The 22,684-nt window shown below is 38.9% G+C and overlaps 1 protein-coding gene across 1 annotated transcript in view; it reads left to right on the top strand.

Moving 5' to 3' along the window:
* LOC136881292 (ubiquitin-like protein 7) overlaps nt 1–22,684 on the top strand; it is a 321,168-nt gene that overhangs the window by 89,078 nt on the left and 209,406 nt on the right. The window contains exon 4 of the mRNA XM_067154091.2: nt 2,338–2,471. Coding sequence (XP_067010192.1) covers nt 2,338–2,471 — 134 coding nt within the window. The remainder of the gene's footprint in view (nt 1–2,337; nt 2,472–22,684) is intronic.

Raw genomic sequence — 22,684 nt, 5'->3', positions numbered from 1 at the left:
CTGCTAGTAGACGGCATTTCTTCGAAGAATTGGGCCGATTACTGTCAGATAAAATACTCTGAAATCCCACCGTTATTATCAAGTCTGCCATGGCAACACATGGCGAGATGACAGCTAATGTTTGTGCGTTTGCGGTATAACGCAGTAACTTACCATTTATGCCACTCGCAGCGCGATAGTGCACTTTTCCTTCTAACGCACGAAGCCTATACCAAATGAATGGAGAGGTGCTATAGTAGCCCCTGTGTATAAAGAAAAGGGTGATAGACATAAACCTGAAAATTACAGGCCAGGCCATCTCTGCACATGGTTGTGAGGGTACTTAGGGGTTGTAGTAAGGATGTGAAGGAGAGCGCTGGTTAGACCCTAACTAGAGTATGGTTCCAGTATATGGGACCCTCACCAGGATTACTTGATTCAAGAACTGGAAAAAATCCAAAGAATAGCAGCTAGATTTTTTCTGAGTGATTTGCGACAAAAGAGTAGTGTTACAAAAATGTTGCAAATTTTGGGCTGGGAAAACTTGGGAGAAAGGAGATAAGCTGCTCGACTAAGTGGTATGTAAGAAACAATGTTAGGTTTTCGTCCACCCAATCAATACACATCACTTTACAAGTGAACCATTTAATTAAAAACATATTAAAAAATTAATTAAATGGTTCACTTGTAATGTGATGTGTATTGATTGGGTGGACCAAAACCTAACATTGTTTCTTAGTTTTAACTGTATCAGTATGGATCTACATGATGAAGTTCGTAAAATGTACTAAGTGGTATGTTCCGAGCTGTCAGTGGAGAGATGGTGTGGAATGACATCAGTAGATGAATATGTTTGAGTGATGTTTTTAAAAGTAGGAAAGGTCACAGTATGAAGATAAAGCTGAAATTCAAGAGGACAAATTGGGGCAAATATTTGTTTATAGGGAGGGGTGTTAGGGATTGGAATAACTTACCAAGGGGGATATTCAATAAATTTCCAATTTCTTTGAAATCATTTAAGAAAAGGCTAGGAAAGCAACAGATAGAGAATCTGCCACTTGGGCGACTGCCCTAAATGCAGATCAGTAATGGCTGATTGATCAGTAGTGATTGATCCTCTGGCTCAGGTACTGAGTGTTTGTACCATCTTCAGTATTAGATTTCATCCTATGTGTGGTAACATTCTTGCAGACATGTAGATCACCCATGGGCATCAACTCGAAGAAAAATCACCAACCCTCTACGGAGACCATATGCCATTATATATTAAGTTAGTATGTATAAGGTTTTGCCTTTGTGTTTGGCAAAGATCTAAGGAGTACCCCAGAAATGGCGCTTATCTCTTGTGTCTCCAGGGAGATGCAAGAAGTGGATGAAGGTCAGTAATCCACGACCAGATTCAGGTGTTCCCGTGATAAGGGTGACAGAGGAAGAAGATATATTATAAGATTTTACTTTTTCACCTTGTTCTGAAATAATTGTATGTGATATTCAGTGTAGATGTTGCATAAACGAGCTCATTATCCTCATTGGTAAATTGTAGTCAATACATTCATTTTGATTATTCCTTAATATATTATTTTGAATGGGTTGGCTGTTGGCTGGGAGTTATTGAATGCCATGCTATTAGAATGGTGCACTCAAGTTGCAGACTAAAAGCAAGTAACGTGTATTCATTGAAATTGAAGAAACAATTGCTAAAAAGTAAGATAAATTTTGGAACTTTCTTTTAATGTTGTAATATGTAAGTAGATTGTAAATTGTAAATAAAACTAAAAGTGACCCAGTAGGCATATTTTAACTTTTAAGTATACTATAGTCCACCTCTGTGGTGTAGTGGTTAGTGTGATTATCTGCCACCCCTGGAGGCCCGCGTTCGATTCCCGGCTCTGCCACGAAATTTGAAAAGTGGTACGAGGGCTGGAACAGGGTCCACTCAGCCTCGGGAGGACAACTGAGTAGAGATGGGTTTGATTCCCACCTCAGCCATCCTGGAAGTAGTTTTCCGTGGTTTCCCACTTCTTCTCCTGGCAAATGCCAGGATGGTACCTAACTTAAGGCCACGGCCACTTCCTTCCCTCTTCCTGGTCTATCCGTTCCTAACTCCCCATCCCCCACCAAGGCCCCTGTTCAGCACAGCAGGTGAGGCCGCCTGGGCAAGGTACTGGTCATTCTCCCCAGTTGTATCCCTCGACCCAATGTCTCACGCTCCAGGACACTGCCCTTGGGGTGGTAGAGGTGGGATCCCTCGCTGAGTCAGAGGGAAAAACCAACCCTGGAGGGTAAGCAGATTAAGAAGAAGTATACTATAAGGAAACAATTGTACATTTCTTTCACAATCATTGTTTGTCCTTACAGCGTCTGAGTCGCCAAGAAGTTCTGGAGAATATCATCATGGCTACACCTGGGCTGAATGAAGATCCTGTGGCTATCTCAATACTCAGGGATCCTGAACTGTTAGTACATATGGAGAATGCAGACACAGTCAGAAGGTAGTTTTATTATTTTTTAAATACCATCCCTTTTATCGAATATTAAACCTTTGTATGACCAATTTTTCATAATTGTCTCACCTCTGGCAGATTTTTAACACAGAAACAGTTCATAGGAATCTTTGACTGCAAAAGTAGCCTTAATTCTCCAAACTTAGTCCTGTGTTGTAAAATCATTGATAGTTATTAAGGCAGTAAATTAATTAATGAAGCAATAAGGTTTTTATTACTAATTCTTGTTTTGCAATCTAAAAACAAAGAAAATCTCAACACATTACTAATGATCCTTCAATAATTTAGAAATACTAATGTACTTGCAATTACAGACAGCACAGAGTAAAATGAAAAACAAAAGACTGCTAGAATTGGATTTAATTATGTGTAAATGAGAGTATAAGGGTGGGGAAACTGAAAATGCTTTGAATGTTCAGAGTAATTAAAACCATTTGAAAGCATAATGGAGTGGTTACTGGAAACTAAGAGTAAGAGACCAACTTAGCACAATATAAAAAATTAGTTGGGAAGATCGGTGGTTGTTTTGAACCCCACTGTCGGCAGCCATGAAGAGGGTTCTTCGTTTTTCCCCCCATTTTCACACTAGACAAATGCGGGAGCTGTATGTTAATTAAGGCTGTGGTTGCTTCCTTCTCGTCATTGCCATAAGACCTCTCTGTGTCACTACAACGTAAAGCAAATAGCAACAAAAAAATAAATAATAATAATATTATTATATCCAATTAACAACCAATGTACCAATACAGAAGTTGCTATTAAATACTGAATTAAATTCATTTCTTGGAGACCCAGATATCTTAAAAACTGACTAATGTTTCATTACAAACTTACTATTCTTGGTAATGGTACCTCATAAATGAATATAATAAATTACTTCATTTTAATTCTGGGAAAATATAATTGTCATTCCAATTTTAATAAACCCTGATACACAAGGTACAATACTAATCTACTTTCCTAAAAATCCATTTTCAAATTTTTTCAGTTTTCTCTCACAATACTGCTCAAATATAAATTAATTAATTTATTCTATTTCTATACTAAAACAAAAAATACCCCCTGCAGGTGGGGGACGCACATGTAGAATACACCCGCGGTATCCCCTGCTTGTCGTAAGAGGCGACTAAAAGGGTCATGTGGCTATGGTCCCCTCTTTATTTTTTAAATGTTTTTTTGAGGGTTAATTGTAGACCTATTCCAAATTTTTGATGTGTGTGCTGCTTGGAGATGGACCTCCTACGTGTGCGACTACGCTCGAAAGTCTGTGTCAGTAACCACCCAGGAAGCAGCGGGTGGGAGTGTCATGTACCCTTGCAGTAGTATCCTCGTGACAACGCAGGTCCCCGCACAGCCGAATGCCAGAAGGACATATTCTTATTTTTATTTATTTTTACCTGTATTTAGTGCTCTGTACACGCTATGGGATACGTGCTATTGCAGGTGACTGGAGGAAGGGAGTCCTAATGCTCATTGCCTGAGTCCTCTTGTATTAGGCATTGTCCAACATCGGACCCCGGGCAGTACCGGCTGTGACCAGGTGGTATGGCCTTGGCTGCTTGGTTCGGCTACAGAGACCCCTGATCGGAGAGGGTAGCATTTGGGGAGGATGATTTCGGGCCTGGTATCGAAACAACTTATGCCTGCCTCCTCGGGTAGTTCGCTACCCAAGTCTTTAACTTTTGATTCTCTAAAGGGGGCAACCACTTGGGAACAAGGGCAGCGTATTAGTCTGGGTTCCACCTTCCCTATGGGCACGATTTCAAGCTGGTCAAATTGATTCTCTTCAGTTGACACATCGAAGGTGTATACGGTGACCTTGAGGATGTTAAGAAAATGCGCAATGGTAGTTTGCTTCTGAAGGCGAGCACTGTGCTCCAAGCGAAATCCGCGTAAAAGTGGAAGAGCACAAAACCTTGAATCTGGTTTGTGGAGTTATTTTGCATCGTGATCTCGTTCTGAACACTGACGATGAATTGATGGAAGACATGAAGCACCGTGGCGTGGCACACGTCCGGCGTATCACACGCAAAGTCTACGATGAAGACGTTGCCACGGGTGTGTTCATGGTCTCCTTCAAATTGTCAGTGTTGCCAGAGAAAGTCAAGGTAACAACTTATCGTTGCGATGTGAGGCCGTACATCCCGCCTCCCATGCGATGCTATCAATGCCAGAGTTTCGGACACATGGTATTTTTTTTTCAAAATGGCGTCTGCGAAGGATGTAAGTGAAGATAGCTCCCGGTTCTCTTGCGAAATAATCAGGAATAGGTGTGATGTAAACAAGAAGCGAGTGAAGAATGGTATCCAGTGTGAAAAGTGTTTAATGTGATACCATTATGAGTGTATATGTAGTGCTGGTTTTGCTAAAAATGAAGATACTTGGACCTGTGTGAGCTGTGGCGAGAGCAATTTGAATAGCGGTAACAAACCTAGGCCTACAACGGTCAATGAATCGCTATCGTCTCATTCCTTGGAGGATGGAGGTAATGATAATGTACTTGTAATTCTCCCTTTATTACAACAGGATTTACAAGCATTAAAAGCGGAGAATGAGATTTTAAAGGAGAAGGTATCGAAAGTACCGGTGCCAGTAAACAATCAGAACACAGGTGGCTCTGTGAATTCTAGCGCATTGTGTCAAGTTGCTCTAGATTCTAGGAGGGAAAATGTACAGTTAAATAAGGACAGTTTTGTAATTGACACCAAAAATACATTTTCAAGCCTGAGGGAAATAAGCAATACGCAAGGACTTACCCGTATGGGAAGCAATCAAACATATAGCGCAAAATCCGTTACGAGGAGCGGCGAAGTTAGGCCTAAAGTCCCACACAGTGCACCGGCGAAAGTGTTGAACATTCTTATATTTGTTGATAGCCAGGTGAGGGGAATTGTGGAGAAAATGAACAATGAGGATATTGCAGCATCGGCCGTCATCTATCCTGGGGCCCCAATCAAGAAGGTATTGGAAAAACGCAGAACAGGCAGCAAGAAATCTCAAAAGTCGTGATGCAGTAGTGATCATTGGCGGGACGAACGACATAGCTCACAACGACACTAAGAATGTCATTTCTCAACTTGAATGTACACTAGGTAAGCTGACTCACACTAACATCTTTGTAGTGAACGTGCCCCACAGGCATGATTTGATTAGGGACTCGTGTGTGAACGTTGAAGTGGACAAAGTTAATAAAGATATGGTTAAAATTTGTAAACATTTTCGTAATACACAGGTAATTGATAGCAGCAGTTTCGAGAGAGACTGTTACACAAAGCATGGCCTTCATCTAAACAATTAAGGTAAACGAAAGATAGCAAATATTGTTCTAGATTTTATTAATCTTAAGATATATACTGTAAAAAAAGGCAACTCCCTTGAGTTATAATATTGACCAGGAAAACTAGTAGAAAGAGCCAGCTGTTCTTCAAGTTGGCTCAGCCAACTAGAAAATGAAACTCAGGAAAATAAGGAATTTCAAGTTACCCAATTGCAACAGTCAAGTTTTAGGGAGGAAGGGGGTCTGAGATTGCTCTTGGTAAACTGTCAGAGTGTAGTAAATAAACAATTAAAATTCGGTACATTGATGGAATCTTATGAGACTGATGTGGTGATAGGAGTGGAATCGTGGTTGAGAGAAGGGGTGGGTAATACAGAAGTATTTCCACAAGGGTACACAGTCTATCGTAGAGACCGAGGAGATAAAAAGGGAGGGGGGGGGGTGTTTATTCTGGTGAAGGAAACTTACTGTTCACATGAATGGTTTACCGATGAAAGGGATGAAATATTAGGGATAAAATTAGTTTGTGATAATATGAAGGAGGTGGGAATTATAGGAACATACAGGCCTGGAAGAGAGGAAAGAGACATGGAAATATTTGAGAAAATAATAGATTATACTCATAAAAACAATAATAATGATAAGGTAATAATTGGGGGAGATCTAAACTTGCCTGAAGTTGAATGGAATGGAGCTGCAAGTGAAGCCAATGAACAGAAACTGGCAAATAAGTTAATTTGCGAGGGAGGATTTACACAAATATTACAAGAACTGACTTGTCTCAATAACTTACTAGATGTATTCTTGGTTAAACCATGGGAAATTGTTGATAAAACTGAGGTAATTGAAGGAATAGGTGACCATAAGGCTGTAATAATGGATGTAGGACTGGTACCAAAAATGCTTAATAAGAGGGTCACACAAGACAAATTATACAGAAAAACTAAAGTTGATGAATTTGGGACTTACCTTAAATCACAATTCAGAAGTTGGATAAGTGAAGGGAATAATGTGGATACACTTTGGACTAAATTGAAAGGAATCATTTGGGAAGGAGAGAAGAGGTTTGTACCTGTTAAGAACGGTAAAGTGACCTCAGACCCTGTAAACCAGAAAATCAAAGAGGGTAGGGAGAATAGAGAAACTAGTAAACAGCAAATGAGGGAACTGAATAAAGTGGAAAAGGAAGCAAAGGAGAATTATATGAATGGCATACTTCAAGAGCGTAATGACCACAAAGGGAAATGGGAAAAGCTGTACTTGTGTATTAGGAATCAAAAAGGAAAAGGAATCCAAATTCTACAATGGTGGAAGTAGGGGGTGAACACTAGTTAACAGATACTGAGAAAGCAAATCTATTTAGTAGTTAATTCAGAGATTCAATAGAAGATTGTCAGGAGTAGGAAACCATAACAGAAGATAGAGAGGGAGAGACACAAGGGAAACAAGAAGCTTCTCATTCACAAATGAAGGAAAAGCAGCAGGAAGTGATCAAATTACTGCGGAGGTGTTAAAGACAATGGTGCCTTATTTAAAATTTCTCTTTGACTATGTCGTAAATAATAGTGTAATACCAAAGGAACAGAAGGAATCTATAATAATACCAATTTATAAAGGAAAGGGTGATAAAAGGAAACCAGAGAACTACAGACTAATCAGCCTGACCAGTTTAGTTTGTAAAATACTGGAAAGTTTAATATCCAAGTACATCAGAGGGATATGTGATGATAAAAATTGGTTCATGAGGAGCCAGTATGGATTTAGAAAGAAATTTTCTTGTGAGGCACAACTGGTGGGATTTCAGCAGGACATATCAGATCAGTTGGATTCAGGAGGTCAGTTAGATTGCATTGCCATAGATCTTTCCAAAGCCTTTGATAGAGTGGAACATTGAATATTATTAAAGAAATTGGAGGGAATAGGATTGGACATATGGGTTACACGTTGGACAAAAACATTTCTAAATTCAAGGGTTCAGAAAGTCAAAGTAGGAAATAATATATCACAGGAAGAGAAAGTTTGGGAGGGAATTGTACAGAGTGGTATAATCGGTCTGTTACTTTTCTTAATATACGCAAATGATTTAGGGAACAATATAACATCAAAAATAAGATTGTATGCAGATGATATAGTTGTTTATAGGGAAATAAATAACATTGAGGATTGTTCATAATTACAAAGGGACCTTGAGAGTATCCAACAATGGGTTGAAGAAAATTATATAAAGGTTAATGGAGGCAAATCAACTGTTACAACATTTACAAACAGGAGTTTTAAAACTGAATTTGAATATACTTTGGATGAGGTAGTTATCCCAAAAGATGGCAAGTGCAAATACTTAGGTGTGAGATTTGAAAGTAATTTGCACTTGAAGGGTCATGTTGATGACATTGTTGGGAAAGCATACAGATCGTGACATAGTCATAATGAGGCTACTTAAAGGATGCAACAAAGAATTAAAAGAAAAATGTTACTTAGGTATGCTTCATCCATTATTGGAATATGCAAACGGTGTTTGGGATCCTCACCAAGAATACCTAATAATAAAAATAGATAGTGTGCAGAGGAAAGCAGCAAGATTTGTAATAGGGGATTTCAGGAGAAAGAGTAGTGTATCAGAAATATTAAAGGAACTTGGGTGGGAAACTTTTAAGTAAGAGAAGGGAGAAAATTAGACTTATAGGATTATATAGAGCCTATACAGGAGAAGAAGCATGGAGAGATATCCGTGAGAGGCTTCAGTTGGAAAATAATTATATCGTCAGGACTGACCACAAATGTAACATTAGGAGGAATTTCAGCAGGAGTGATTGGGGTAAATTTTCATTCATTGGGAAGGGTGTGAAGGAGTGGAACAGTTTACCAGGGGTAGTGTTTGATCCTTTTCCAAAATCTGTACAGATATTCAAGAAGAGAATAAACGGCAACAGAGAAGATAAATGAAATGTTAGAGGGCATTCGACCAGTGCAGGTTAATACAGATCAGATGTAAGGCTTTTCAGGCTCTATTAACCAGACCTAAGACGAAACGCTGGTTAATAGAGCAAATGCCTGAAAAGCCTTACATCTGATCTGTTTTGACATGCTCTATTGGTGGAAAAATATCTAATTCCCTCCATGGGAACTTAGAATTTCCATTCAGTGCAGGCTAATGTAAATAAAAAATGTGTGTGAATAAATTAATTCAATTCCCTGGTCTAAGGAGTTTGGACAGGGTACTGCCTGTAGGGGTGAAGTACAATGGGGACTTCGAGGGCCCTGTGACCGCTACGGTAGCTGTGAAGGCCCTTCAGGAACTTTGAAAAGTGGTGGCAAAAGGGGCTCTGGTTAAGACGCAACAGGTCGTTATGCTACTTAGGTTCCAGAATGGGTAAAAAAAAGAAAGTAAATAAATGCAATGTAAATTTTAATCTTATACCAGCTGTATAGTATCATTTGAAGTAATTCCACATACTGTATATCAGTTGACTATGTTTGTAAGTAGTACAGGAGATATTATAAGTTGTGACGGCCGATTTGCTACAATACAGGGACAGTAGTTCACTGTGATGGCTGAATTGGTACAGGTTACAGTTACGGTTAGGTTAGGATAATGATACACAGTGACTGTCGGTTATTTTTGATACAGCTAGATTCAGTTATAGATAGTTACGGTGTACAGTGATACTCTGCTACGGTTTGGTTAATATAAATACACAGTGACGGTTAGGATTCCACCAGCACTAGTTAGGTTAATGATCAAACTTTAACATGTTGGGCACGGGAACATAAAAACATTTTAAACACTGTAAGGTGCCAGGTTAGAAAACATACCACATGAAACTCAGAGGAACTCCCTAGTTAATAATCCTTTTAGCGTAGAGAGGTGCCCAAGAAAAACAATCAACATACACTCATTTAAGACACTGTGCCAAAGTAACGTTGTAGGCAGCAGCCAGTTGACAGTTCAATAGCAGTAAGAAACCCAGTGCACATCGATTATCCAAGATTGTGCACCCAGTAAATCCAAAAAAAATCACCACGTAGAGGCACCACGCAGAAGCAGTTAATACAATAAGCAAATACAAGTAAAAGGTAAGACAACTTACCTCAAAGGTCAGAATGTGGAAGGTGCCTTAGGATCGTTGCTATCGTGGCCTTTATAAAAAAAAATTCAAAGTAAACCTTAGATATTAGTGCACGACCTTTATCATGAAAGGATAAACCGAGGATTTTTAGAAATATCGGAATTGAATTAAAACGCAAAATGAACATTACACGACGTAGTAAAGGAAGAATAAGTCAAGTTTTTTTTTAAAAACCAAAGATCAAAGCATGGAGCAAATAGATAATTAATTACTTTAAATCGCAACCACCAAGGAGAGAAATGAAACCAATCTTTAGCACGGTGTTATTCTAGAACAACCTGCATTAATTTAACAGGGTTCGGAATCCAGCCAACCCCGAAAACGCAAATCAATGGAAATTCACTAATACACGGTACCGGCCTGGTACAATACCAAATAGGTTAGCACGAAGGAACAGCTAAATTCAGAATTAGGGAATAAATCGCAGGAAATTCCATCAGTCACACCACCCAGCCAGTGGAGTGCAGGAAAGGGGTAATTCGGCAATGCAATCACAACACTTCAGGAGCGTAACACAACAAGCAGATATTTCTGCTAAATACAATATTCCATACATAAAATCATAGGCCAAAAATCCAGAATGGCATCACAAGCACTGAGAAATAGTTACCATAAGGGTCCACACCAACTCAGTAATAGCTTTCCTGAATACGCAGAAGGTTCAGCCGAATTCAATATTTCACGCACAGAAATTACCAGGAGAGATAACACGGATCCCCCAATAAACAATCAGATTCCGGGGAAAGAATTAAGCAAAACCAATAATAATAATAATTCCCCAAAGTTCCAAGTCAAGCTCAGAACAACCAATTCCAACCGTAATCCGTGCCAGACTCCAACCAACTCATCAGTCATCGCATAAAATCAACAATCTCATCAATATCTTTAACAAGAATAGTCACCAAGATGACCGCAAATTAAAATTTAAAACAGACAGTCAACGAGTGACAAAACACCGTTGAACAGATTGGTATTCATTTTTCTCAGCTCCTTTTAAAACAATTAATAACAACTTACCACCCAGAGTGGTTGGTGATGAAGGTCCGACTCGTTGGCTGAATGGTCAGCGTACTGGCCTTCGGTTCAGAGGGTCCCGGGTTCGATTCCCGGCCGGGTCGGGGATTTTAATCGCTTCTGATTAATTCTTCTGGCTCGGGGACTGGGTGTATATGTCCGTCCCAACACTCTCCTCATCATATTCAGACAACACGCTACACTACCAACCACCACAGAAACACGTAATAGTGCTTACATCCCTTCATAGAGGGTTGGCGTCAGGAAGGGCATCCGGCCGTAAAACATGGCCAAATCCACATGTGCGACGCAGTTCGCACCCGCGACCACACAGGTGTGGGAAAAAAGCGGCAGGAAAAGAAAAGAGAAGTGGTTGGTGATGAAGATTAACCTTACAGAACTTTTAGGCATATTTAGCTATTGCCAAGTCTTAAAATGATGCAGAACTACTTTTTTTCAAAACACAAGTTTGATGACCCCCGGAATGGCAGGTTTAAATTAACATAACTGACTTTTCGAAAAATAAATACAAGAACCAGCAGAAAATGTGTTTTAGGAAAGAGGTTAGTTATGGACTAATGATCAAATAAGTTCCTGTTACTAGCGAAAATGCCAGGTCGGGAAGAGAATCCTGAATGATAATAATAACAGTACAAGCACAATTTATGTTAACAGATAGAAAAAATGATAAAAACATACCAAAATTCCCACCCAAAAGGTGTGGAAAACCAGGGTAAACCCTAGACAAAATTAAATCTTACATGGCACGTCTGTCTGGTACAAAGACAGGAAGAAAACTGCAAGATGGCTTCCCCAACAACGGTCAAGGCCCCAGCGTTTTCGCTAGTAATAGTGAGCGAGGGGGAGGGGGAAACAATACAGAAATACACATACAATGGTATGTATACCTCTGCTGACATCAAAAGGAGGACGAGGTTCAAGGAGATTAAATTTTAGGTAACAACCTAACAAAGTAGAATTTTATAAACAATATAAATTTATTAAGGATAAGCTGTGTGTTTAATAGAAACAATTGTTAGCGTAAATGGTATAATATTGCATTATAGGAAAATTTTCTTCTCTTGTTAATTTAATATTTAGTGCTTGACAATAATATATTTTAGTGTACCATTTGCCACTGAGGTAGACACCTCATTTGCAAATAAAGAGATTTTGATTTGATTTGAAAATGTGGAAGAGTGGCTCACGGTGCAGAGGAGTGCACAACTCTGTACAAGTGTACTAACTGCTCTGGTCTTCATTCTCCTCGAGATCGGAACTGTCCGACCTATCTGAATGAGAAGAAGATCCAGGAGATCGAGACCCTGGATGGTCTTTCCTACCAGGAAGCACTCCGTAAGTTTAATCCTCTGAATGCACTGGCCAAGACACTAGACATCAGCATGATAGCACAGTCTCTCCCAGTTTCCTCATTTTCAACTGGAACACCTATTCAGAAGATCACTGCGCCCAAGGCGGCAGTTGCTCCTGTGAGCAACGCCTCTAAGAGAACGAGCTCGAAGGCGGGTTCATCCCGGCCTTTGACCACCAATAAGCCTGTGCCGGCTAAGAAACCTACGCAGGCACAGCAGGGGAAGAAGACTACATCCCTCATTAGGTCGGCGAAAGCCACGCCTAAGCCGGCAGAGGCGGCATCGTCGACTAGGGCTGGGAAATCACCTCCCATCCCGTCTAAACAAGAGTAGACGGCGGAGAAGAAGAGCGCCCTTACCAGGCGTTCTTCAACATCTACAAATGGGGCCTCACGCCCACCCAGAGGTTCTGATTCTGCGCCAGCGGGTTTTCCTCCTGGAAAACCTGCATGCTCCCCTTGTAGGAAGAAACCCCACCCCCCGGACCACGTCGAAGAAATTCAAGGCATGTCTGGTGACGAGGTAATGCATGTGGAACATTTATCTCCATCTTCGGTTGGTGATGTGAGTTTAGGTTAGGTAGCATTACGCAGTTTCTAACCTAAACCTCAGAAGTCCACACCCACACTATGACACTGTTACAGTGGAATTGTAACGGTTATGACAGGCATCTTGCTGAGCTACGTCAGCTCATTAGTGAGTGCGCAGCGAGTATAGTCGGTATTCAGGAGACAAACTTCAGACCTGGTCATCATACGGTCTTAGAAATTTTAGATAATACTCTACAGAATGATATTATGCCCACCGGGTGTCTGGTGGCGTGGGTATTTTTGTCCGTCCTGGTACTTATAGTGAAGAGGTTCCTCTAAGGACTCCACTGGAGGCAATTGCAGTGCGGGTACTGCTGCCTGTCATAGCAACAGTGTGTAACGTTTATTTTCCACCAGGCCAGCCTCTTAACATAAATGATGTCACTGATCTTATAGATCAGCTTCCACCTCCCTTCCTCTTGTTGGGCGATTTTAACGCCCAACACCCCATATGGGGCTCTGAGACTCCTTGCTCCCGGGGACGAGAGCTGGAAAGGTTACTAACAGAGCTGGATTTATGTATTTTGAACACAGGGGAACCAATTCACTATAGTGTACGTTATGTACGTCTATGCAGCCGAATGTTGGTTCCGCTGTTTCGATGGAATACACACGATGATCTCTGACAGTGACCATTTTCCCATCATCCTTTGTTGAAACAAAAATCCGTTTAGGCTCGCCCTCGATGTATTCTTAAACATGCTAATTGGCCAAAGTACACGTCACTACCTGTCTTTAACGACGATATCAGGCATACCGTCGGCGAGGAAATAACTTACATCACATAACTTATTCTTGCTGCTTCTGAGGAGTCCATTCCGTCCTTCTCAGAGACTCCTCACTGGCAGGAACGAAGAAATAGTAGCAAAGAACGCCGTCGCGCTCGTAAACGTTATCATAAACAGCCTACTGTGGCCAACTTGGTAACATTTAAACAACTCTGCGCTAAGGCGTGAGTTCTTATTCGCCGAAGTAAGACAACTTCGTGGGAGAGATATGTGTCGTCTATGACGTCACAAACTCCATCATCCAAGTGTGGGCTAAACTTAGACGTATTTCAGGTAATATAATATAAGAAAATTTATTCTAACTTCAACCTATTCAATACAGTACAAGATGGTAACGTATTAGTTAAACATCGTTAATAGTTGAGACGTGTTTCGCCCCTTCTGTGGGGCATCATCAGTCATATCAATATACCTCAAAATTCTACCAGATGTCTGGTTGGAAATTATAAAGATATGTTGCATGAGTGAATACATTAAGAAACATTTACAAGATCTTATCATTAACAAAATATCAAATTAATTAAAAACTGTTACACTAGTGAACACGTTGGTAAATTTTTACTTAAAACAAGGCCATCATATGTACAGTATTGACAATAATGGTAGTTTAAAGTCTTATTTGATGGTAAGTTCGAAGACAGTTTTTATATACAAATGTTGTGAATGAGTGCAGAATACACATAATTACAATAGCTGTACACTTATTTTACATTGTAAAATGTTGTGGAAAAGCATTCCAAATTTGTATTAGTTTTCATAAAAAAAACTTTTTACCTCATTATTACATTCTTGAAATAGTTTAATCAGAATTAGCTTCAAGATGTGAAATTTTGTATGTGATATTATGACCAGCTTGACATGCCCCCTCCACAAGTGATATTAAAATGGTGTTCGGCTAGTGACACCATGGGGTAAGCATATCACTACAAGGAAGCAACAAAATCAAAATGCAACCAAAACACAAATAAAATAAATGTGGAAGAGTGAATATATAGCACCAGGGACCCATTTCCCAAGGAACAAAGGGCGGGATCAACAAGGGGAACAATACAATACATAAAAACAATACTATAATTAATTCAAACATTACTACAAACTAATACATGTTTAGTAGAAAATAACTGGATGAAAAGAATTAATTTTGTTTAGTTAAAAAAAAAATCTTAAGTTTCAAGTGAATGAAAATAAATACATAGGGCTAAGTCATATCTACAATTCTTTTTCTTTTAAATAATTTTGGTAAATTTTTGCTTTGTAAATAAGAAAAATATAATTTATAAATACTAAGGTGAGGTTTTTAACAATAAATATATTATCTCTTAATATGAATAAATAAGTAAGTAAATAAATAATTTATGCAAATAGTACCAAATCTATGAAAACATGAAATATTCTAGAATGAAATAGCGACCTAACTGATAGAGGAGCTCCTTAAATAAACCTAAAATATATCATTTTACCTGATATCTACATTTAAAATAAATTAATTTTCTGAGGACCATTATTAGTGGAAGGTTCACCACACCGAACGCATAATAGAAAATTGTAAATACCAAAACGCGTCGCACGAATCAATCATAAGGACATCCCTGACGAAAAATATCAGTCACATGGCATGTCCCAGAAATAGAACCAAATAACATAGTAAAATTTAGGATCACCAATATAAAACCACAAACAGAAAGAAACGAAAAGTAATCGTTCATCTGCCGTACACTTCGAGAGAGAACCGGTCAGGTTCCATAATGATGGGCTACTTGGACCCTTAAGGTGTTACTTGGACCCACATGAAAACAAAGTTTTCATCTTCTCAAGCCCATTATACAATGGGATATCGAAATATTTTGCTGATCCATCCGTTAGGTGGCATCACAATGTAGGACTATGCACGTTCGAACTAGTTTTGCAGTAATCCACTAAGCAACAGTGAGGTTTATACAGTGGTTTGACTAAAGTGACGCGATTTGTTCACTGCAAACTTTTATCTGTCTACTGTATTTTCATAGAAGCCAGAACATTGGTAAGTAAACATGTAAGCAATTACAAATAGGGCAATAACATGCTGTAGGATTCTTTCTCAGATGTAGCAAGGTTTTTGTAGAAATTTGCGATATATAGCGTGAGTACACATAACCACGAGAACCGGGCTACTTGGACCCAAGTATAGACGTGCGTCCAAGTAGCCCGCAAGATTTAATTTATCTTATAGAATGTGATAACTGGCCTGTTTCTATATTTTACACACTTTAAAATGTAACTTCGTTCTCTGTTCTTCAGAGGTCTGAGCATTATGGTGTACAGATATAAAAAACTGCCTGGAAGTCGAAAATATGCAGATTACACTGACCAACAGCTTGAAGAATGTTTAACAGTGATACAGTCAGAGCAAATGTCGCAAAGGCAAACTGAACAAGTCTTTAAAATAAGTCAAGTCTTTAAAATAAGTGAATCAACCATCAAGAGAAGATTAAAAAACAAATCCAGTCAGAAACCGGGTAATCCCAAAGTGTTTACTGTACAAGAAGAGCTGGCCTTCGTGAGCCACTTTGACAAAGTGTGTGATTTTTTTATTTATCTTAGTTAATTGAGACAAATTAGTGACATTATAACAGACAAACTAGCACAGAGGTATTAAGATTTTGTTATAAAAACATCTTGTTCAAAACTAAAATAAGTTGTCTAGTGCCTATCATCAGGTGGTTATTAAAATGTTTGCTGTATGTTTTCCGTGTATGCGAATGGTGTTATTAAAGAACCTAAGTCCTACTTGAGCCCAGTGCTACTTACAATGGTTTTAAAATGGGAAAACATGACATGGGTTCAAGTAGCCCTAACATGTGTGTTACTTGGACCCAATTTTCAAAAAGCTCCCCTGTACTTTGTGTTCAATACGTACAATTAAAACTACTCCCGAGCTTTGAAATAAGACCTACAGTTATATAAAATAAAAGTTATCGGGTCCATTTTACATATTTATTTGACTAATAAAGCAAAACAGTGGAAAAGGACTGAAAATTGGGTCCAAGTAACCCGTGTTGACGGTAATACAAATATTAGTAATCACATACTCAAATACATTTTCTACAGTCCTTTTACAAATACCACACACACGTAAGATAGTAATAACAATAGGTCCAAACACAACGGCATTCAGAAGCAGACTCTCATGGCGATAAGATAGTAATAATAACAATAATACAACGGTTGCGTAACGACCGGGCAAAGATAAGAACAGATAACCAACAATGACAACAGACACGAATAGAGGAGATAAGGCGACTCAACAAAGCAAGAATGATGAACGAATTAAGCCTTCCATTAACAATGTCCTTACATACTGTAGAAACTCTACTCGTAAAATGAATAATAAGGAAATTGGTGTCACCAAATAGCCCAAAATATACTTATCTACCTTAACTTACACTATAATAATAATAATAATAATAATAATAATAATAATAATAATAATAATTATTATTATTATTATTATTATAATAATTATTATTATTAGGGAAAATTAGTGGCAATAGAGCTTGCTCGGTACACAATTCAAAATATTCCCTTACAGAGGAGAAACGAACCCGTAATAACACAATGAAAATAAATAGAACAAGAAGTCACAATAAAACATAACGTCGCATACCGGCAGGATTTACAAGCACGGGCAACAATAATTCAAATGAAAACACTAGCATGAAGGAAACGTCACTAGATTCACACAAAAATTTTTAGCAGAAATAAAATAAATAAAATGGAAAAGTACCCAAACACACATACAGGGTTTAACGGACGTCACAAGGAACATACGACGGCTCCAAAATACCAGAGCACAGGACGAAAATGAACGGATCAAAATTACGTCTCACAAACAATAATGAACGCGAACAATATTTGAAAAAACATATCCACAAAATAAAGAGAGGTGGTACTTACATAAATGAAGAAACTTACATACCAAATAATCCATAATGAATTGAGCAACCGAACAAACACTATCAACCACCAGACAACACTACACTTTAAAACAAATACCTCACCATATTCATCTTATACACTAATTCTATATACATTATTTACAATTCCCCATCCCTGAAAGGGATACAGAATGTTTTTTCACCCAATGCCCGAACTAGGCATGTTCAATACACCAGCTGGCCTGATAGACCCAGTTCTCCGCATCATGCTCCCTCGAGTTCGAAATGCAGACAGCTGTTTCCAAGCGCCCAGCACACACCACAGTTTAGCGAGTTACGCGCTATCTGTCTAACAGCGTTCAAACTCACCACAAGTTCCACAGCGCGCCGATAGATAGCGTTAACGTACACTTATCAAGCAGTTGAATGCACTACGTTACCAACCTAGGAGTGTAAAATGTGCCATGCCAGTGGCCCAACAACACATACGAACAGTCCAAATATATAATACAGGAATACGAAGACGTATACCGACAGATTTCAAGTTTATTTATAATTGTAAAAGTGTTACATTACGTCGTAATTCAAATTGGATGTCTATGTTGACTAATTATATTTTAGACTCAAACAAATTAGTTCGCCGAAGTATCCATGGGCTAATCACCTCCGTTGGACACTCTCTATGAAAACGGAGTGCCTAGTGCATGTAAACAACAGTTGATATTTGGTTCAAAATGAACCCATGTTGAAATAAGTCAAAATAATGCCTTGAATGAGGGCGGTTGAAATGTTGTTAAATCATCCCAATTGACTGGTGTTTTTAAGTTTTTCTGTGTGCTTTCTGTTGTTGAAAAATGGGATGTCAGTTTATTGGTTGAATGGGTGACAGTCAAAACGTTGTGCAATGTAATTAATGTTGAGCTGTCTTACGTATGTGAAAATCTGAAAGGAAGGATAAGTCCTTAATTAGTTGAGTGAAGTGACGGGAAAAGAAAAAGAATGAATTTGCTTATTTACTCCATAGCTCTACGGTCCTTTAAGCATCTTGGTTTTGGTTTCTGAACAATATGTAGTTTTGTGGTAGTGGAGTTGTTAGCCCCATGTACCAACCCCCAACCTAGAGGACCAAGGTATCACTCTTAGTCTGGATCATCACCTTAGACCTGTCTGGCTTGGGTGGCCCTACCAGGAGCATATGCTCTCACCGGCATAGCTCTAAGGATCATTTGAACACGCAAGCCTCCAAAACACCCGGCAAAATGTATTTTGCCTTCATCAAGGTGGTGATACCATCGGGAGGGAAAAAGAATGAATGCGTTAAGGAATTGAGACTGTGAAGTTAAAACTTACCTTAAGTGTTGTTGGGCTGTTACCTTATTGCTAAGAGGTTTGTGAAGCACTGGCTGTCGCTAACGTCTTGCTCCTCGTGTTGTACGTGTGACGTCTTTGTGGAGGGGAGTGGACCTGGGAAGGAGGGGCTGTGGGCCTGTGATTGGCGTGTGGGGAGGAGTTTGTTTGCATTGGAGGGGGAACAGGGGCGTGATAAGTTGAACGGCTTAGTGGGGGTGCTTGAAGAGTTTGTTTTGAGGACATCAACAAGTCTTTTCTCTTTCAGATTTAACTTATTGAACGAAATTATTAATTGTTCATAAAGAGGGCTTCGGTTGTCTATTGGATCATTTAAGTTTTTATTACTGTTGTATTTTTGGTCCAAGAAAATGTACAAATTTTTGAACTCCGTCATGAGTCTGCCTTTATCTAGTCTTTTTTAAATTTGGAGATCTGGTTTGATTGTGGTGAAACTGTGTCCTTCATATGGATGCTCATTGCTGAGTGTTTGTTGTGTTTCTGGGCATTGAAATGTTCTGCATATCTAGTTGTGAAGCTTCTTCCGGTTTGACCGATGTACGAACTATTGCACTCAGCGCATTTCAGTCTGTAAATGCCGGAACCCAAAAATTTATTGTTGTTCGAGTTTATCTTGTTATGGTTGAAGAATAACTTTTGTTTTGAATTTTGGGTCTTAAAGGCTATCTTAACATCATGATTCTTTAAAGGGGTAGCGATTTGATGTATGATGGGATTAGGATAGGTAAAAGTTGCGTATTTTGATTTGTTTATTTCCATTGGGGAGAGGTTCGTGGTCAATTTCAATTTCACTTTATTGATTATTTTATGTATGATTGAAGGATTGTATCCATTGAAATTAGCTATTTCTTTTATGGTATTTATTTCTTTTTTCAAGCTGGCGGTTGACATGGCAATTTTTAGTGCTCTGTACACTAAACTGTAAAATGAGGCTTGTTTGAGTGACTGTGAGTGAAGAGAATTTTTTTTTATGGTTGTGAGAGTGAACGAAGGTTTTCTGTAAATTTGGAAATTGAAATTGTTTGAGGTCCTAGTAATTGTAATGTCGAGAAAATTGATTAAATTATTGTCCTCATCCTCTTTGGTGAACTTGATGCAGTTGTCTAGGCTATTTAAGCAGGTTAGTATTTCTTCACTATTGTTGCAACTTTTATCTTTTATTGCTGATGTGTCATCGACATAGCATAGCCAAAGACACAATTCATTAATGCTACTTGTTATTTTACTATTTTTGAAATTATCCATGTAAATTTTGGCGAGTATTCCCGAGATGGGATCTCCCATGGCTAGACCTTCTTGTTTGTATACCTTGTTGTTAAAAGTGAAGTAATTATTATGAAGAACGAAATCTAATTCTGTTTCTAATAGACTTAAAGTGCTGTGTTTGGAAAGATTATTTCGTATGATTTCTATAGTTTCCTTAGCGGGAATGTTCGAGTACATGTTGGTAATGTCGAAAGAACACATTATGTGGTTAGGTTGTAAATTAAATTTATTTAAGGTTTCGCATAGTTCAATTGAGTTTTTTATAGGGTGTTTGTTGTGGAATGTAAAATGTTTTTTGAGAAATTTCTGGAGGAATTGTGAAGTTTTGTACGTCGGACTATTTCAGCTATTTATGATAGGTCGAATGGGAACGTCCTTTTTATGTATTTTTGGCAATGATCTGACGGTGGGTAATTTAGGATTCATGTTGATGAGTTTTTTTGTATTCGTGTTCGTTAAATAAGGTGAGATTTTTAGGAGTGTTTTTAGGTTACGTTGATTTTTTAAGGTAGGATCTTTAGAGATTATTGAGTAAGAATTGTCGGAAAAGAAATGCTCTCTTTTTTGGATGTAGTCATGTTTATTCATTAGGACTACGGTATTGCCTTTGTCGGCTTTCGTTACTATAATGTTATTGGTGTCTACCTTTTTTCTTAATTCATGGGTTTGCTTTAGTGAGGTGAAATTATTGATGTTAGAAACTTCTTTTACAAGAGTGGATAATTTCTTTTTTATCTTGTATCTCACGTCGTTCTGTCTGTCAATGGGAGTTTGTTTGTTTATGTTTGATTCGGCTTCCGCTATCATGATAATTATGTCCTCGGCTTTATGCAGACTAGGCCAATTATATTTTAGGCCTTGGTCAAACAAATGTATTTCATTGTCTGAAAATGTGGTGTTAGATAAGTTGATGATGGTTGGAGTGTTGTTACATGAGGAGATGGGAGTTTCTCTGTTTCTGTTTTGGTTTAAGGATTTAGCTTTCTCTGCCATTAGACATGTTAACTTGGGGTTTAAGGCTGTTCGCTTTTTGTCGAGCATGTTCTGTAATTTGTGTCCGATATATCTTTGGTATGAATTCCATTCAAGAGGTGATAATGATTGAGCAGTGGTCAAATGCTCCCGGTAAAGTTGCAGGTTTAATAGGGATTTTTTTCTGTACATGAGTTTTATTTCATTTCTGAGCCAGATGGTGTTGACTTTGTTTTGGATGTCTTTAGATTTGTGTTTTGGAATGTTTTTCCTTTGGGTTGATTTTAAAAAATTGGATACTAGACCTAGTCTTAAACATATCATTAGAAATTTTACTGATTTTGATTTTGAGGTTTTGATACCTACTTTTATTTTTGTTAGCTTGGTTGGCCTTATCATTACAAGTAATGAAAATCATTTTATCCGTATTGAAAGATTTTCATTACTTGTAATGTATTTCAGGTATCCAAGGATCATCTTCTGTACCGGGAATTCCATTGCAGGCAATATCTTCACTGAACCACTCTCGATTCCTAACCATCTAGCTAGCCATTTCGCGGATGTGTCCGGCTCCGTCTATTACCATTGTGATTTCCTCGCTCTGAAGTGGGAGGCAGAACATCACCTCGCTTTTGCCACTCAAGCTTCAAAGGACTATAACGTGCCCTTTACGGAGTGGGAACTCCGCAGCGCCTTAGCACTTTGCAAGGACACATCTCCTGGACCAGACAATGTCCATAACTAGATGTTGAAACACCTTCGTGAGGATATTCTACTATATCTCCTTCATGTGTTCAATCAAATCTGGATTGAGGGTGATTTTCTGTCTCGGTGGTGTGAGGGCATAGTCATTCCTGTCCCGAAGCCTGACAAAGATCCTATGTATGCAGGAAGTTACAGACCTATTTGTCTTACAAATTGCCTGTGTAAGCTATTTTAGAGAATGGTAAATCGCCGACTTGTGTAGTGTCTGGAGAAACAAGGACTCTTGTCCGAGTACCAGTGTGGTTTTCGAGCCACTCGATCGACCACTGACCACTTCGTACGCTTGGAGACCTCTATCCAGGTGGTGTTTCTCTGCAGACAGCATTTAGTAGCTGTTTTCTTTGACTTAGAGAAGGCCTATGACTCCACATGGCGATATGGTATCCTTTCAGTCCTACATCAACGGAGATTCCGAGGTAACTTGCCGGTACAGTCTATTGTTACCTGTTTCCCTCGGCACCCTCTGGTGCAGCGGTTCAGAACCTGCTGGCCGGGTGTTCGGATGCCGGCACCAGAATCACGTTTATGTGACTCCCAAGCCACATGGGTGGAAAGGGAAATGAATTAGCAGATAAGGCTGCCAAGGAGGCAGTTACACTGCCCCCGTTGCCTTACAAGGTTCCAGCAAGTGATATTCACACTCAGCTGAGACAGCTGGTTATGTTGCATTGGGAGATGGAGTGGCAGGCCATTCCACTTACAAATAAGCCGAGAGCGATAAAAGGAACAACAAAGGTATGGAGGACT

This window comes from Anabrus simplex, chromosome 1 (genome assembly GCF_040414725.1).
Source record: "Anabrus simplex isolate iqAnaSimp1 chromosome 1, ASM4041472v1, whole genome shotgun sequence".
Classification (NCBI taxonomy): Eukaryota; Metazoa; Arthropoda; class Insecta; order Orthoptera; family Tettigoniidae; genus Anabrus; species Anabrus simplex.
Note: the sequence above shows the minus strand (reverse complement) of the source record. Positions and strands in the feature narration are given on the sequence as shown.